General features: G+C 52.7%; 2 protein-coding genes across 6 annotated transcripts in view; both read right to left on the bottom strand.

The window, feature by feature from the left end:
• Nucleotides 1-606, bottom strand: part of Cpeb1 (cytoplasmic polyadenylation element binding protein 1) — a 75,392-nt gene extending 74,786 nt beyond the window's left edge. Inside the window, exon 1 of one of the 4 annotated variants that reach the window (XM_005381479.2) lies at nt 130-606. In XM_005381479.2, the coding sequence (XP_005381536.1) occupies nt 130-456 (327 nt within the window). In that variant the 5' untranslated portion in view covers nt 457-606. The remainder of the gene's footprint in view (nt 1-129) is intronic. The other 3 variants (XM_005381480.2, XM_005381481.2, XM_005381482.2) reach the window with 3 other exon arrangements.
• Nucleotides 607-7,316: 6,710 nt separating this feature from the next.
• Ap3b2 (adaptor-related protein complex 3, beta 2 subunit) overlaps nt 7,317-17,742 on the bottom strand; it is a 28,935-nt gene continuing 18,509 nt past the window's right edge. The window contains exons 15-26 of one of the 2 annotated variants that reach the window (XM_005381476.1): nt 14,857-15,043; nt 13,597-13,715; nt 13,098-13,206; nt 12,729-12,852; nt 12,339-12,519; nt 12,163-12,223; nt 11,843-11,949; nt 11,416-11,644; nt 10,943-11,027; nt 10,655-10,752; nt 7,808-7,946; nt 7,317-7,715 (exon numbers count right to left, since the gene is read on the bottom strand). In XM_005381476.1, coding sequence (XP_005381533.1) covers nt 7,565-7,715; nt 7,808-7,946; nt 10,655-10,752; nt 10,943-11,027; nt 11,416-11,644; nt 11,843-11,949; nt 12,163-12,223; nt 12,339-12,519; nt 12,729-12,852; nt 13,098-13,206; nt 13,597-13,715; nt 14,857-15,043 — 1,590 coding nt within the window. In that variant the 3' untranslated portion in view covers nt 7,317-7,564. The remainder of the gene's footprint in view (nt 7,716-7,807; nt 7,947-10,654; nt 10,753-10,942; nt 11,028-11,415; nt 11,645-11,842; nt 11,950-12,162; nt 12,224-12,338; nt 12,520-12,728; nt 12,853-13,097; nt 13,207-13,596; nt 13,716-14,856; nt 15,044-17,742) is intronic. The other variant, XM_005381477.1, reaches the window with a different exon arrangement.

Here is a 17,742-nt window from a genome sequence, read left to right as displayed (position 1 = left end):
GCCCTGGACGCGAGGCGAAGGTCCCGACCTAAGGTCCCGACCTGAGCGCCCTCCCTCGCTGCAGGCCAGTCCAACTCGGCCTCCCGCAGGCCTCAGTTTCCCCCAGGGAACAGGGCGCGGTTGACCAACCTCAGCGGCGCCCTGCTTTGTCGGAGAGCCGGGGCCCTGTACCGCCTGCTGCTGCGGTGGCCTCAGGTGACAGCCGGCCTCGCCCCCTGCCCGATCCGCCCGGCTCCGAGGGGCGGGCCGGCGGCGGGGGTTCCGGAAAGCTCCCGATACCTGGGGGCCCCTCCGCACCGCAGCTTCCCGGGGAGCCGCCTCCGACGCTCTGCCGGCCTCCGAAGGGAAGCTTTGCACGGGCGGGGCGTGGGGGAAGCCCGGGCCCGGGGAGGACAGGCGCCCGGCCGCGGCTGCAGCGGACCGGAAGCCCCGGCTGCGCAGAGGCGGGGACGGCATTCCAGGCGGGGAGCCGAGCGCAGGCGGAGCGGGCACCGAGCGGGCGAGCTGCCGGATCTGCCCCGGACCGAGAAGGCGCGCGAGTGCGAAGGGCCCTTATTCTACGGCGAACTGGAAACTGGGAAGACTTGTGAACGGGTTGGCAGTTGTCCGGGCTCTTAGGCAGGTGTTGCTGGAGTTGGGCGTGGTGTTGCACGCCTGTGATCACAGCGCCCTGGGAGGCGCAGGCAGGAGGATTTGAAGTTCAAACGCTGTGTGGGAAACTTAGTGACTTATGCCTTGTCTCAAAAAGCAAAACAAGGGCTGGGGATGTAGCTTAGTGGGAAGGTCTTGGGTTTAAGCCCATTTGGGAGGGGGCAGAAAATGGGTGCTGAGTGTTTTGAGCATGAAGTGTTTCATGTGGTACACTGTTTATGAAGCACTTCTTGTGCGTAAGGGGGCCTCTTGGAAGTTGGGGAACATGGGCACCGCCACTTTCCTGGCAGGCTGGTGAGGTTGCCCTGGATCTCATGGCCGAGGAGGGGCGCAGGTAAGTAGGCTGCTTTGTTCCCAGGCCGATGGGTGAAAAGTCTGCAGCGTATCTCCTGTTTCAGGATTAGCAGGGGAGAAGACAGGGAGCATAAGAACCGATGCTGGAGAAGTCCGGGTGGGGCCAAGTGGCAGGATTGGCCAGTCTCCGCCCACCCCGAGTCCTGCAGCGGGAGCTTCCCCGGGGTTGCTGAGGTCAAGGATGCAGAGGGTGAGGACTGCAGGGCCAGGTGAGCAGCTGTCTAGGGAGCCTCCCTCCTGGCCCCTCTCTGCTCTTATCCTAGCTGGCAGCAGCAAAGCAGCATGGTGTATCTCGCTTGGGCTCTCGGAGTGCCACACCCAGATGCTGTTCCATGACATGCGAGCCAAGTTTCTCCATGTAGGAAGGAGGTCCCAGCCAGGCTGCATCTTCCCAGAATACTGGACATACAGATATTTTCAAATGTGCAGTCATTAATGTCAACTTTAAGTCCAGGGGCACCCCCATTGGCTGCATTTGTGATCCCTTACAATTGGTCCTCCCTGACCCAGAAGCTAAGTTTAACCTGAGTTGGTACAGTAGCACACTCCTGTAATCCCAGCACTTGAGAGGGTGAGGCAGGAAGATTGCAAGTTTGAGACTAGGGGGGCGGGGCTGGCATGTAACTCATGAACTCCCAGTTTGATGCGTTAGTACTGGGAGCAAGTGGCGATCTGAGACTGGGAATGGGTGTTTTGGAGCCCTTTCCTATTTCAAAGCTCCCATCCATAGGAAAGGAAACCCATCTTTCAGGTGATCTGGACCAGGAGTGTTGCCTGCCTGAAATCTCCCTAAACTTTTTGCTGCAGGTTACAATGGGTCATCTTCACTAATACTGTGTGCTTAGCACAGTCTGAAGGGGTTTACGTGTGTTACCTCACTACAGACCAGAAAGCTGAAGCTCAAAAATAATAACTTGCCCAAGGACGCCCCCAGCCAGCAGGAACAGAGTAGGAACTCAAACCCACGCAGTCTTCTAGGTTCATAACCTGAGAACAAACTGACCAGCACTTTCCTGTACGGGCCAGAGTCCTCCCAGTCCAGATACAGGGGTGGCCCCAGGTGTGGCAGGCACATTCTTGCTCTCTGCTCACACTCAGGCCTTTGGGACCTACAGGAAGGACAGTGGCTAGACTGGAAGATGTCTGCCGTCCACGGGGCAGGGGTGGAGCCCTTTCCTACTAAATGACTTGGTCCAGCCCCCACAGCTGCACTGACAGAAGCAGTGGGAACAAACGGGTAGCATTATCCATTCTCTCAGATCCTTTGAGCCCAGCCATGCCTGGCACTGTCTCTGCAGTCAAGTCCCAGACTGACAATGCAGAGTTTAAGTATAACTGTAGTTGGCTGGATTGTTTTAAATAATCCAGCAGAACAGAAGGGACCCTGTAGTCTTTTTTTTTTTTTTTTTTTTTTTTTTAAGACACTGGAATTGAACCCAGGACCTCACACATGCTAGACAAGCGATGCACCTCTGAGCTATATCCTTAGAGCACAATCCATAGTTTTTTACATGTTCAAGTGTTCAGTGCTTCCACTGCAGGCAGAGAGCTGAAAGAAGGAAATGGCCAGGAGAAAGTGATTTCCCAGTTGCAGAAGGGTTCACTGAGAAACTCAAGACTACAAGTGCTAGTCTGCTCAAGTCTCACCAAACCTGTGCAGAAGAAACCACATTCGTTTTTCCATGTCCTTTTAAGTAGAATAAAAAATAGTGTGTCAGCCCCACTTTCATCATAACCAAATGTAAATCTACAGTGGATTAAAAATGTGAAAATCTTAGCTTGAAAGTTTTTTGACGAAGATAGAACATTTTTATTACCTCAGCATGTGGATGAATTTGGGAAAATAAACACAACAGAATATAAAGGAAGATGTTAAATGTGACCACACTGGAATTTTAAAATTTAGTTTATTAAATACTATTAGCAAGCCAATAGAGATTTACAATACACATAATCTGCAAAGATCTAGTTTCAGATATCTCCGAGTGCTGGGGTTTCTATCAAATGTAAAAAATAAAAGCACACCTATAATCCCAGCTACTCAGCAAGCTGAAGCAGGACGATTTTGAGTTTGAGGCCATCCTGGGTTACACAACAAAAACCTCTCTCAAAAAAAAAGGTACAGTGCATAGAGCACACACATCTTAAGTGTACAGCTCAAAGACTTCTTACCAAAATATGCATACATAGATAACATTCAGGTAGGCACTGTTCACGTCCAGACAGCCACTCTCCACCCCATAGGCTCTATCATTCCTTCCCCCAACCTTGGCCCTGAGGTAATGGTCGTTGCTACTGCTTTTGTCATAAATTGTCTTGCCTGTTCTGAATTTCATATAAGTGCTAGCTTCTTGTACTCAACATATCTGTTCTTTACATATCCATCATGCTGCATGTAGCATGTTCCTGTGTGATATTTCACAGTGTTGACATACCATAACTGATTTCTCCACTTGTGCTGATTGGAATTTAGATTATTCCCAGATTGAGGACTTATGAATAAAGTTGCTGTAAATACCCTTGATGTGAAGTACTCTGGTGAGCAATTTGATGTTATCTAGTTAAATTGAAAAAGTGTATATGACCCAGCAATTCCACTACAAGGAAAGTACGTAGAAACTTTGACACGTTAAAAAAAGCACAAGTAAAAATGACCATAGCTGTTTTGTTTATAGTTACTAAAACAAAATAACCTTAAATGTCCACCAGTAGGAGAATAAATGAATAAATGGTGGAGTCATGCAATGGGAAATATATATATATATATATATATATATGAATAGGAAATAAATAAATATATATATATGTAAAATCAGGCCATAAATAAATGGAATAAAGATCAATATTGATCAATATGACAATTGACAGATAGGGCAAAATTGTCAGTATGACAATTTAAAAAAGCAAGATCCAGGAGAATACATATTCTAAGATGGCACTGATAGAAAATTTTAAAACATGCAGTTCACTCTTCTTACAAGATACAATACTATACTTAGGAACATATCTATATGTACTTAAAACTACCGGAAAATGTGTAGGGCATTGGCAAACAGAAAATCCAGAATGATTTACTTCAGGTGGGAAGGGTAAAGCCTGTAAAATGGGTAGAGGGTCAAGTCAATTGACAAATGCTTTAGTTTTGAATGGTGTGCTCAGTACACGGTTGTTTTTTTTTTTTTAAATTTAAGGTACTGGGGGTTAAATGCGGGGCCTTAACACTTAGCTACATTCCCAACCCTTTTAAAAATTACTTTTATTTTGAGACAGGATCTAAGCTGCTAAATTGCCCAGGCTGAGCTCTTAACTTGGGACCTTTCTGCCTCACCCTCCCAGAGTGCTAGGATTACAGGTGTGCACCATCCTGCCCAGCTCCTATTTTACTCTTTAAACTTGAAATATACTTTTTTTTGCAGTATTGGGGATTGAACCCTAGTGCGAACATGCTTGGCATGCATTGTACCACCCTACCACTGAGCTCCCCAGTCCTTTTTATATTTTATTTTTTACCTTGAAATAATCTTGCCAAGTTGCTCAGGCTTGTCTTGAACTTGCTATCTTCCTGCCACAACCTCCCATGTAGCTTGGACTCCACCAAGTCCAGCTTTTTGTGTTTTGTTTTGAGACAGGGTCTTGTTGCCCAGGCTGATCTGGAATTCCCAGGCTCACACACGTTTCAGCTGGGACTACAGGCATGAGCCACCACACTCTGGCTTAGAACTTTCTAAAGAGACAAGGAAAGGGAGTAATTAAGAGCAATAAAATGCTGGTGAATGATATTTGGGGAGGGGAGGGAAACGTCATTTGTACAGTAAGTTCCTGACTTTCAAACATTCACAGGTGTACTGTGTAAGACTCACTTTGTCGGATTATGAACAAAGCCAGTTTATAAATGTTCACCCAAAACAGACCTCATTCGTAGATAGGAACTTGTATTTGCCCATTTCCCTGGCAGAAATACTTCCCACTACGGTTGACTTCAAACTACCAATCTATCACTGGGCTCATACAAACCCTGAACGTTACTAACAGGCAGCCTCCTGAGCCAGAAAGAAGCCATTCAGATGCTGACTGCAGCTGTACCACACGCTTCTGGCTGGAGGTTCAGGCTCTAGGGACTTTGCAGCACCCAGGAGTAGGTCAAAGCCTGCATCATATTAATTCCTTATTGCTGTTATGTTACCCCTAACACTAAGCAGCTTAAAACCGCAAATGTTTGTTATGTCACAATTTCTGAGGGCCAGGAATCTAAAAATGGTTTATTAGCTGAAGGTTCCAACTCAAGATCTTTCAGGAGGCTGTACTCAAGTCAGCAAAACTACAGACATTTGAAGATTTCCTTAGGGCAGGAGGACCTGCATCCAAGCTCACTCAATGGGGTGCTGGCAAAACCTTCCACTCCTTGTCACATGGCCCTCACCAGTGGTCTGTGACATGGCAGCTGGTTTTCTCCAGAGCAAATAATCAGTGAGAAAGAGAGAACAAGAGAGAGACTGAGATGGAAATGCAATGCTTTTTATTACCTACTTGCAGAATACCTCTTATTCCCCCACCCTAACCCTGATGAAATGTGAGAGGAACAACACAGCGTGCCATACCAGGAAGCTGGGATCGCTGGCCCATCTGGGAGCTCAGCTACACACGTAACCACCAGAGGTGAGTGTGGAATAAAGGTCCATGAGGAATCTCTAGTGGCCTTGTTTACATTTCTAAGAGTATCACCTTGGTGCTGATTCAGAGGCATTCAAGTGGCCTTCAACTAGTGGGCCGGCCAGTTCCATCTCAGAAACGGCAGTAACAAAAACAGTAATTCCAGAGAGACTTGGGGTGCCAGGGCTCCTCAGGAAGCCACAACCGTGGTTGCTGTCTGGGGCCACGGAGCCCAGCAAGTCCCCAGAGCCACAGGAAGGGCTGTCTCCTGGTCCAGGCTTTGTTCTCTTTCCATACAAAGAGAGCCACATCTGCCTCATCTCGGCTTTCCCGGCTTTTCTGTGGGCAGACTGGCCCAGGGATGCTTACATGACAGGGCTGCAGGAAGGCATGACCATGGATCCTAGAGCTTTGGTTAGGGAGGATCCGAAGTTGGGCCACCATGTCTCAAGCTATCCCTAGAGCATGCTCCTTTAACCCAGTGTCTTAGTTTCTTTTCCCTTGTTGCTGAGACAAAATACCCAACACCCAGAATTAAAGGGGGAAAGGTTTACTAGGCTCACAGTTTGTGGAGGTTTCAGTCCATACTTCAAGGCAGAGTGGTGCATAGCAGAGGGCAACAGCTTATGGTGGTGGAACATGGCAAAAACAACAAGAGCACAAAGGGAGAAGCAAGTGAGCAAGCCTCTTTCTCTCCCTTATATTGTATGCAGGGTACCTGTCTCAGGGTGGGTATCGCACTCACACCCATAATCCCAGCATTGGATCATGAATCAATCACAAACTGTAGAAGCCTGCCCCTCTGACTGCATGAGGCTTTGGGGAGGACATCTAGATACAAACCATAACACCTGGTCAGTCAGAATGTTCTGTGGGAAAAACATTCCACAGTCAGAGGCAACACCAAGCACGGGCAACACTACACGCTGTGCTCTCATTGTGGGTGGAGGAGTGGGCACGATGCACAGTAGTAAGCGCTCTGAGGAGGTCTGTGGGAAATCCATGACTCTTCCTAACAGAAAACCTCTTACATCTGCTGTTCTTTCCGCCTCTTTCCTCACCAGGGAAGTCATCAGAGATGCCCACCAGGTTTGTTGTAAGCATGGACACTAATCCCTACTACTCAAGTGTGTGGAGCAGTAGTGTGGGCTGCCTCTTAGAAATGCAGACTGTCAGCACACCAGGGACCCACAGATCAGAATCTGCATGTTAAAAGGAACCCCCCTGCACACACACACATTGATACAGGGTTCTTCCCCTCTAAAGTGCCCGGGTGGGTCATCCTGCCAGTGGGGTGGGGTCCCCAGGCTCTGCATCCAGATGGAGTTGACATGCTTTGAATTACACAATGTACTCTGAACTGCTACATCTGAGGAATTCTCCATAGGCTGAGTCCCTCCTTCCCAAGGGCCCACAAGAGGAACCCAGGGGCACTGCCAGCCACAGAAGAACACTTGCTTCTGCGGGAGCTTACAGAAAGGACTGAGGAGTTCTGGCTTGGCCTCCTGGCCCTGCCCCATGTCTCAGAGATACTTTCAGACTCCTTACCAGAGATGTCACTGTGAGGATCCAGCCTCCCCACCCCTTCTACAAGGTCATAAGTGTCAAATACAGCCACCCTTAGCAGCTCAGCGCCCAACTCAATCAGAAGGACAGGTGAGTCAATACCTAGGGAGAATGTTTTATTGAGATGTTGTAACATAAATAGCTACAGAAAGCTTGGAGGGTAGAAGGGAGCAACTGCTGTGTCTCCCTCTACACAGGTCACTCAGGAATGGGGATACTGGTAAACACTAATGAGGGGACCTCCTACCCAGAGGGTGGAGGAGGGTGGGTTGTGACAGTCTAGATGTCCTGGGGGAGGGACAGGTGAGGACCAAAGGGCTCAGAGCATCACAGCATTTGGGAGTCACTGGGTCAGAGCCTGGATCACATCCTTCACCAGCATGGTGCCAATCACCATCTTCTCGCTGTTGACTGTCACCTGGGCAGCACCAGCTGGCCGGGCAACCAGAGTCAGGAGGACCAGGCTCCCGCTGGTCAGTGTCCTCCCCGCAAACCTGAGGAGGCCGGAGAGGGGGGGTTTGGAAAAAGGGTTCAAGCCCTGGGGGCCAAGGCCATCCTTCCAGCCAGACCCTGCAAGTGCAAGTACCTGTACTCATCAGATGTCCCACAAGGGACACGGCCCAGGTTGGCAGTGGCAGTCACTTTCTGCACCACAGTGTGATCACTCCAACAGGTGTCTGGCAGCATGAGTTTCTCAGTGATCTCATTCATGCCTGTCAGCTTTCCTGGGGACAAAGGTTGTGATGAGAGCAGAGGTGGCAGTGGCACAAAGGCTGGCCCTGCATCTGCTTACCAAATACCCTCCTCAGGTTCTTCCATCCTGGGCCAGGCTGGGATCCAGGCAGCCGGGGTCCCCTCTTTGGCCTTGGAGAAGGGCACTTCCCTCACAGACCTGCCTCAGGGCTTTGTCCATGATGTTGACCAGGGACTGATTTGGTACTTTCTACTGGCAGACATCGGGCCACCATCCCCTTGGGAGTGGCCAGTGGACTTGGGGACCAGATAGTTCTTGGGAGGTCCCCATGCCTTTTGGTCTTCCCCGGATGGCCTCCAACCCAGGCTAGCACCTTCCCAGCCCCTGCTAGTTGAGCCCTCTGAAAAGGTCACAATGGCTGCAGGGCTCACAGCTACACCCCCAACTGTACCTCCACAGCAGCAGCCCCTGAAGCCCCAGGCCCTCACAGCACCCTCAGAGCCCCTCACCCACATGTTGACCTCTCTTCCATGCACAAGCTCCAGGCACCGCTGCCCTCTGCCCTCTCCCCTACCAGTTCTCCTCCTCAGCCCTTCTTCTCCCTCAGCCACTTCCCCTTCTCCTCCTTCAGACAATTGACATCTCTCCTCCCGTCCTTCCAGCCCCACTGCTCTTGGCTGGTAGCATCTGTACCTTCTGTCTGCCCATGTTCAAGTCTCTGAAAAACCCTTTCTAAAAAACCCATTTTTAGAGGGAAATCCTTCATCACAAAAAGTGTGGTCTCCTTCCTCATTCGTGGCCAGAGTCCACCAAAGGGGACTCATCTCACGCTCTGGTCTCCGTCAACCCCTACAGCCAACCACTGTTCCTCCTCTTGTACTGGCCTGCTCTCCCTTGGTTGGCAGTGGCCTCCCACATGCTGGGTCCAAAGGCCTTGGGTCATTGTGACCTGCAGGCCACCCGAAAGCATCCTTTGGCCTCGCCAGTGCTCCTGTTCTCCCCACCTCTCTCTGCTCCTGCTCGTATCACCCCCTTTTCTTCAGCAAAATGCAGGTTCTCCTGGAGGCTCTGTCCTTGGCTTCTTGCCCCACCCCCAATTCTCTCAGCTACCCTTCCAGCTTCCACTCCCACCTCAGTACTCAGTGCCTTCCTGGGCACAGACACTCAGGCACCTCCTCCCAAGCTTCCTAAGTGAACTTCAAAGCTCCGGGAAGTAGCCATGGCCTTCTCTCCTCCCGTGTCTGGCCACTGTCTTCCAGATCAGGGGTTTGGCAAATTATAGCCTGCAGGCCAAAGCCCGCCCACAGCCTGTCTGGCCTACACTATGGCTTTGATATGAAGTATTGGGGAAAAATCAAAAGAAGATGAATATGTCAGAACACATGGAAATTAAATAAAATTGAAATTTCAGTGTCTATTAATAAAAAGGTTTAGGATTATGTTCCAGCAACTCATTGAACGTCTCAGCCATGCTCACTAATTTACACATCATATGTGGCTGCTGTTTATGTTACAACAGCAGAGCTAAGTAGCAACAGAGACCATGTGTCCCTCAGAGCCTAAAACATTCACTTTATGAACCATTACAGAAAAAAATGCACCAAACCCTGGTCTAGATGAAGGGCACCATACCTCTCCCTACCACCCAAACCAGACATGTCCAGTCAGTTTATCTACCACTCTCTCTTCCACTCAGAGTAACTGTGCATGGCTCCCTTCTTCCTGATCTCTCTCTCCCACCCCAGCCTTCCATCTCCTCACCCTGCTTGATGTCACCTCGCTGCTTCCTATCAGATCTGCTGTAAGAGCCGGGTGAGTAATCACAGAATTTAGCCCGAGGTCTCACACCCAATGAGTAGCAAGCTCAGAAACAAAAGCAGGGCCTGTGAAGCCTGTGTTTCCTTCACTTGTACAGTCCCCTCTTCTCCACACTGCCAGTCCCAGCTTCGAGCACGGCCAGGTTCCCCTTTCTGAAGCAGAGGACAGAACCTGCTCCTTCCTTCAGTGGTGCCTCCACTGCTAGGAAAATGGAGTCTCTAAGCCCTCATCCCTCTAGTGATGGTGCCAGACACAATGATCTCCACAGTCTCTCCCAGCTCCGAAATGTGATTTAGAATTTGACTCCGAAATGTTAATAGAACTGAAGTCCTTCAGCATGGCATACAGGCTGCTGAAACTGTGACCAACGTAATGCTTTCAGCTTTGTTCCGACTACTCCCCTGTGCTCGGGACTTCTGCACCCCAAACACCAACCTGCTCCCAGCTCCGCACCTCTGCATGTGCTGCTTCCCCAGCTGGAACACAGCCCTAAACTTTTGTTTGTTTTTTGAGACAAGATCTCACCATGTAGTTCAACCTGGCCTTAAACTCAGTATGTAGCTAAGCTCCACCCTGGCCCCCTCCCCCAGTACTGGGCATTGAACCAAGGCCTTTGTATTTAGCTACATCCACATCCCTTTTTAAATTTTTGAGACATAGTCTTACTAAGTTGCTCAGGCTAGACTCGAACTTGTGATCCTCCTGCCTCAGCCTCCCAGAGTTCTGGGATTACAGGCACATGCCGCCATACCTGGGGAGCCTAGACTTTTGCCTGGCAGAGTCCAAACTCCTTCTGAAGCCTCACCAGAATGTCCTAGGCTCTGTGCAGGTTTTCCTGGAGGCACAGATTACAAGGCCTCCCTCTGTCTGGGAGGGAGGGTTCCAACCCCGCCCCGCACGGCAAGCTTAGGGAGCACTCACCCTGTTCCTTCTTGAACTCATTCTCACTCATAAACACAGGGGCCATCAGCTCCCCAACAGGAGGCTGAATAGAGACGTAAAACTGCCGAGTCTGGGTGCTGGCAAGGGTGGAAGGAGACGGAGGGAGTGAGTGAGACCAGCCCTACCAGCCAAAGGCAGGGCACAGGAATAGCAGGCCCCATGTGCAGACCTGAGCCTTGACATGGCTGCTAGGTACAAGCCCTGCCACTGCCCCACCCACCTTCCATTCCTTTCACCCTGCCACCCCACCTCGAGCTGCACACATACCATAGCTGGAAGTTGGCTGCCTGGGTTGAGTCGCAGAAATTGATACCCATTACAGCAGTGGCAGATTCCCCAGGTGCCAGCAACTCTGAAGTGATGTGAGGAGGGGGAGGGGGGAGACAAGGCACCATCACCCGGAAGGCCTGGAACAGGCTGGCCTCATTCTCCATGGAACCCTGCTTTCTGGGCCCCTGGAGACAGCTCCTCACTCTTTTTTACATCTAAACACCTTCCCTCACCCTGCTAAGTCAAGCCTGAAACAGCTAAGGCCCTAAGCTTCTGCTGCACATACCTTCCACCCTGTTGTGAGTTTGCTTCCTTCTCATCTGCCTTATCCACCAGGTATGGATCACGTTGGATGCCATGCCTGTGCCTCCCCCCCACCCCGCTTGGCTCAAAATGGCTACAAGCAACCACAGAAAGACTGACTCTGCCCAGGAGCCACCGCCTCCACCCCGTACAAGGCCTTTCTGTACCTATTTCAGGAAACTCTTGGATGCTGATGCCTGCAGGCAGTTTAGGGGTGCCCACGTGCAGGCCTTTGATGGGGGTCTCAGAGCTGTTGGAGAAGTAGATGTGCACAGACACCATGTGGGGGTCCCCGGAGAAAGGCTGGCGGCTGAAGGCATAGTCCACAGCCAGCCCCTCGCCAGCTACCTGGTGCAGCAGCTCCTGCCTCCCCACGCCCGGCACTGGGCTCAGCAGCTGGCGTGGAGGAGGAGGCACGTGTGGATGTGAGAGGCGGGCACAGGTGGCCCAGCCTCGCCCCCACCCAGGGCCATCCGTCAGTGAGATTCAAAGCCATCCCTCCACCACACCTCCCCACACATCCAAAGCAAGATCACAGGACGTGGCACAGAGATGCGACCCTGTCCCACCCTGTCCCTTCCCTGTCCCACTCACAGAGGGCACCAGAGAGGAGTCTGTGAGTGTCAGGCCCTCCAGGTCAGTAGCCAGACTGGTGGACACAACCATGGGAGGAGACACAGGCTGGACACTGGGAGGGGTGACTGCAGCAAGAGATATGGAGCACTGTGATTAGGGAGAGGCAGATAAAGTTGGCTCACACACCGGGAGCCTAGGTCTCAGGGAGCAAACGTTCAGCACCTCGGACAGCGAAACGCATAGCGGCGGGAGGCCACTTTGAAATACCACGCTAGGCCCCAGCTGCAGGTCTAGAGAACCTGACCCAGCACCGCGAGCCACATCCCCAGGCAACTCACAGTCTTCCAGGTCTAGCAGGGAGACTTCCTTGGTTCCAGGGCCACTCTTGCTGCTGGGAGGCTGAAAGGGCAAGGTGGGCCATGAGTGTGTACAGGGCTGCAGCCCAGCCTGTTCCCCACCACAGGAAGATGTCTGGGCCTCGGGCAAAGGCAAGGTGGCCCCACCAGGCCTTTACCGTTTTCTTCCTCCAGGAGGCAGGCTCTACCTGCTCATCCTCGGATTCTGATGTCACCTCGGACTCTGAGGAGCTGGTGCTGGCATCGCTGCCCTCCTCTGAGGATGAGTCTTCTCCATGCTCCTCTGGCACCTTTCTCCTCTTCTTCCTCTTCTTCTCACCCTCCTCCTCGCTCTGCTCACTGGAGGAGAGCAGGAGGAGCTCAGGCCCAACCTGCACACGATGCCTGCCCCCTGCCTTGCCTAACGGAGAGCAGAGGGAGCCAGGGGCTGTGGCCTCCAGCAGCTCCTGAGGTGCTCAGGGGCCCCATCTACTAAGCCCAGATGTTTGCCTCTCTTTCTCAGGGGACACCCCTGAACCCCACCAGCCATCTGGCCGGCTCCGCCTTACCTCTCACTGCCTCTCCCCTTCTCCTCGTCCTCACCCTGGTCCTCATTGTCCGACTCACTGCTGGACTCCCCAGAGCCGCTCTCGCTGCTGCTCTTGCTCTCCGACTCGCTCTCAGACTCGGGCTCTGCGGAGAGATGGCGTCAGGCCTCCCACTGCCAGGCTGGTCCCTGGACTGCCAGCTTCAGACTGCCCTGAAGCTTGAGTCCCCGTCACTTGTTCCTACCCCTGGATGCCAACTGGACGTGACAAGGACGCAGATGGGCCCCCAGGAGAAGAGGTTGTGCTGCACTTGTGCACACGCAGCCCTCACAACAGTGTGCCCTGCCCACAACCACACACATGCATGACAGGAGCCCCTGCCCATCTCACCACTGTCTGCAGACTCTGTGGGGCCCGACTCCCCCTCTGAGTCAGAGTAGAAGGGCTTTTCCTTCTCCTTCCTCTTCTCCCGATTGGAGCACTTGGTCCACTCAGGTACCTGGAGGTGAGGCGAGGGGGTTGTCATCTCATGGCTGGAGTGGGGAACAACAGGATGGGCCCTGCTCACCCTCCACCATGCCTCTTCTCCAGGGAATGGAGCAGAGGAAGGGGACAGAGGCCTAGTCCACAAAGGGGAGGGCTCACTGCCCTCAGAGGGGCAGTCAGCATGAGAAGGCAGGTGCAGCACACAGGGGAGGGAAGAGAAGGCACACGGCACACACGGGGACCTCAGTGTATTCGCCCAACAGGCCCACGTGGGTCTCGATAAGGGAGAGGTCTTCTTCCTGTGTGCAGGACACTGTCAGGAGGGTTGGTGTCGCTGCTAGGGCTCCCTGCTTTCTGTCCCCCCAGATACACACACCCAAGTCCACCCTGCGCCCTTGCTGACCTCCACGTTGCGCACAGACGGGTCAGGGGCTTCCTCTGGCCAGTCTGGGAGCTCTTGGTAGCCTGTGGCCTTGGCGTTGAGCAGGTGGGAGAGTGAGCCCAGCTGAAAATGGTCCCGGTCTGAGGACAGGGTTAGAAGTGAGAAATGTCCCAGAGCCGTTCCTGGGAGGTGACTCTGGTTGGGACTCCCTAGCTGGGCAGGTGAGAGGAAATGGATGTATCCCCTACTGGTTCTTGTGCCAGATAGCACCACAGGCCCCCACACTGGAAGGACGGGGCAGGAATCAGGGAGTAGGGGAGAGGTGGACTGCAGAGGTGGGCGGGTGTTGCTGGGCCAGAGAGACCACTAGCTTGTCTGCTCTGGTCAGTGGAGGGGCCGATGTGGGGTGGGGGGTGACTTCACTGCCACAGCACAGCCAGGTGCAGGAGGAAGGCTGGCATTAGGGGAAGGATGAAGCTGTGAATGAGAGACTAGCCATCCCAGGCCATGGGGAGGAGGCACATCTGGCTGGACCCTGTGGAGGGAGTCGGGGTTGGGAGTCGGGTGGGCGGTGTAGGAGAGAGCAGCCCAGATGCCTGCAGGTGAAGACAGGGTCAGGCAGAAAGGGACTGCTGCTCTCTTCTCAGGAGGTTTCAAAGTTGCTCCCCACCCTACCTCAATCTCCTTATTCTGAGGTCCAGGGAAGGGACTGAAAAAAAGTGGGAGACTGCGGCTTCTCCCCTGTGCAAGGTGCTAGTTTTGATTCCTGTGGTGCAGAGAGGCAGCCAGAGGACCCCCCTCCCAGCTAGGCCCAGAAGTAGAGGTGAAGCTCAAGGCCAGGGATGGGGGGTTGTGGCTGACCTCAAGGGACCCAGAAAGCAGTACTGGCAACTGTCTTCTTCTTACACATCTGTTTCTCTCTTGTGTGCTGTTTTACTTTCTGCTTTCCTGGGCCCTAGGCAGTCAACACTGTGACAGATTCCCAAGCCTAGAGCCTGCTTAGGGAGGCAGATGAGAGAGGAGGAAGGGAGGACAGGACCCAGGACACCAGGCCTGATCGGGACACAGACACTTAGTGAGACAATGCCAGCAGTGACTGTGGAGGGGACACAGTGGGCTCTGGGTGCCATGGGAGGGGAAAAGGGACAGGCCCTGGCATCTCACTAGATGCTCTGCCCACAGAAGCCTGGTGCTCAGCTGAGGCTGGGCTTTACAGGCAAGGGCTAGGGCCCTGGTCAGCTCCCATCTGCTCCCAGGGGTCACCGTAGTTTCAGCTCCCACCTTTGAAGGAGGACTCCAAAACTGGGGCAGGCTTGGGGGCAAGGAAGAGCTTCTTGGCATGGCGGCTGAGGGCCCCACCCTGCTCAGAGGGTACAATGAGCTGGCGGGTGAAGCGCGCTCGGTCTCGGATATCGTAGTTCTGGTCATACTTGGCCAGGCTCAGCACATACTGGGTCAGCAGCTTGGTCTGGGGAGATACAAGCAGTGGCTCAGCAGCCAGCAGAGAGGGCAGGACACAGCAGGCTGGGGTTCAGCTGCTTCTGACAGGCAGCTCCAGGCAGACCTTCTCCTCATGAGACTAGCTTCTCATCCAACTTTCCCATCCCACCAGCCAGGGCTCTGGGCTCTGCTTCCTGCCCCCAACTTCCGTGACTGCTTCAGGCCAACAGAAGAGGTTGCTCTTTTGGACACTCTTCCTTGTGGGCCCTACACTGCCCAGGCCTGGTACATCCATCCCCACCCTGGGGAGGCTGAGGAGAGGCTGGAGCATTCTGTTGGAACCCACAGTTTTCAAGGCCCACCACCCATAGGGAAACTAGACAACAAAAAGAGATAAACAGGGACCTGTTTGGCAGGAGATGCCCCCTATCAACTCACACAGTGGAGTCTGAGCAGCCCAGGGGTCTCAGAGACCCTGATCTTCCCCCCAGAAGTTGCTAATGAAATCAGAGCAAACTGCAGGTTCACAGTCTACAGTCAAGGTGGCCACCTGCACTGGTCTGGGCGTGGTGTAACCTAGCTTTACGTGACCACAGTGGCAGAGCCACCGCAGCTGAGGGGCCTTCTGGTGCTCTGCACTGTGCTGGATGAACCACAGGCTCCTCTAACCTCTACATCCTGTTCAGAGGTGCGTGCCATTGCCTCGTTCTACAGAGAGGAAGCAGAATCATGGAGTGACTCCTTCCTGGCTGAAGAGCTCATCTGCTGTGCCCAGATCCGGACCACAGCAGCCCCACCTGTCTCTTTCCCCACAGCCTGCATGCCAACAGCAGGGGCTGCCACGACCTAGATCTCCATGTCTTCATTTCACGGAACCAAGATCAAAACCACCAAGTAAACACAGCCAGAGTGCAAAGGGCTACAGGGCCCAGCAAAACTGAGCCCGGGACTGCCCCAGTCTTCCTGAGGCTTACAATGACACACTGTTACACCAGTGCTGGACATGGCTGGCTGAGCTACTCAGCAGGGCCACGCGGCAGATGTGCACAAGAGACACAGCCCTCTGGATGCTGCCAAATTGGCTGCCATGGCAGAACCACCCCACACTTTAGTGAACCTCGGACTCCACTCCTGCCTACAACAACCCACAGGGACCTCAGCAGCCTCACATTCAGTTCAGTCCCTTCTAGCATAGCAATACTGTTTAGTCACAGCTATATACTTCCTACCCCATAGTCCTCTGACACTGTGGATCTAAAAATATGAAAATAGAACAGGATGTGGTGGCATATGTCTGTAATCTCAGCACTCTAGGGGGCTGGGGCAAGAGGATTACAAGTTTGAGTCTATCCTGGGCAATTCAGTGACTTAGTGAGACCTTGCCTCAAAATTAAAAATAAAAATAAAAATAACTCTGGAGCTATAGCTCAGTGTGAGGACCCTGGGTTCAGTCCCCAGAATTAGTGAGTAAATAAATAAAAATATGAAAATATTTGCCATCACAATGGGCTTCATTAGCTGCTCCTCCCTTGACCAGACAGGCTGGTGGATGCCCTTATCAACATGACCTGTTATCAAGCTATAGGTGACCCCCCCCTTTGGTTTAGGATCGTGTCCTTTTCCACAGACTTCCCAGATCAGGTGCATGTCAGCCCCCTGCCCTAGCATCTCTCTACCCAGGCTGCATCATCAACCTGCTCCTTCCTCCGTCTGAGCAAAGACAGCGCGAAGACACCCGTCCAATGGTTGAACACGGCCCCACGCTGCTCTCTCTCTACCTTCTCCTTGTCCACTTCCTTCCCTACAATCCCAGCACCCACAGATCTAGTGCCTTGTTGCCCCCACATTTAGCTGCTGTCCTTTCTGGCTCCTGACAAGAGTCCCAGCATGTGATAACCCTGCCTAGCCAGCTTGAGTCCTTGGGGCCCACACTGGCCACCATAAATCACAACAGCCCCTGAAGAAGCCACGTGCCACCATCCAAAGACTCCCATGGAACTTTAGAGGGGCCACCTTCAGGCTGAGCAGGCACAACCCTGTTGCCGACCCCAGCCCTCACCTGGGGATTTTCCTTCAAGGGCTTGTGCATGTTTTCTATAAAAGGCCAGAAAGAAATTAAGCTTTGTGGGCTAGATAGACTGTTTCAACCTGTCAGCTCTGCCGCTGCAGCACTGAAGCGGCACAGAAAAATTTTTACAGAATTTAGCAAAAACAAGCAGCAAGCCAGGTTTGGCCTGGATACAGCAGTGAGCTGAGCTGATGGGATAGTGAGGGTGGAGCTATTGTGGTGTTTTGTGTCTCCAATGCCTTTGAAAGCTTTGCGCTTTATTCTTAGACTACCCCGGTGCCATCTCAGGAGATGCCAATACCCAAGAGGCTTTCAGCACTCTGATGCTCCTGCTCAATTAAGCCTCATCCTTGGCTGCGCTATCTCTTGTAGCCTGTCACCTAAGGGAGGGATAGTGGTCACCATACCACCCAAACCTGGGCAGAGATTTCCCCTCTTCCCTGGCACCATCTGGCCCAGCATCGCTCTGCTTTGCTTGGAAGCACAGCCCACATCCATAACTGGTCACCACTGGCCCCATCCCTTGGCCCTGGGCAAGTGAGGTTCTTTATAGTCCCTTTTCTGAAGGTGGCCAACAGGGACACTCCTATAGGAAGATGGCAGGCCTATCTCCCCAGAATAGCCATGGACACTGGTATAGCCCTGGTTAGCTGGGCAAA

This window comes from Chinchilla lanigera, unplaced genomic scaffold, assembly GCF_000276665.1.
Source record: "Chinchilla lanigera isolate Chin_1 unplaced genomic scaffold, ChiLan1.0 scaffold00015, whole genome shotgun sequence".
Lineage (NCBI taxonomy): Eukaryota > Metazoa > Chordata > Mammalia > Rodentia > Chinchillidae > Chinchilla > Chinchilla lanigera.
The sequence above is the reverse complement of the archived record's forward strand: the minus strand, read 5'-3'. Positions and strand labels throughout refer to the sequence as shown.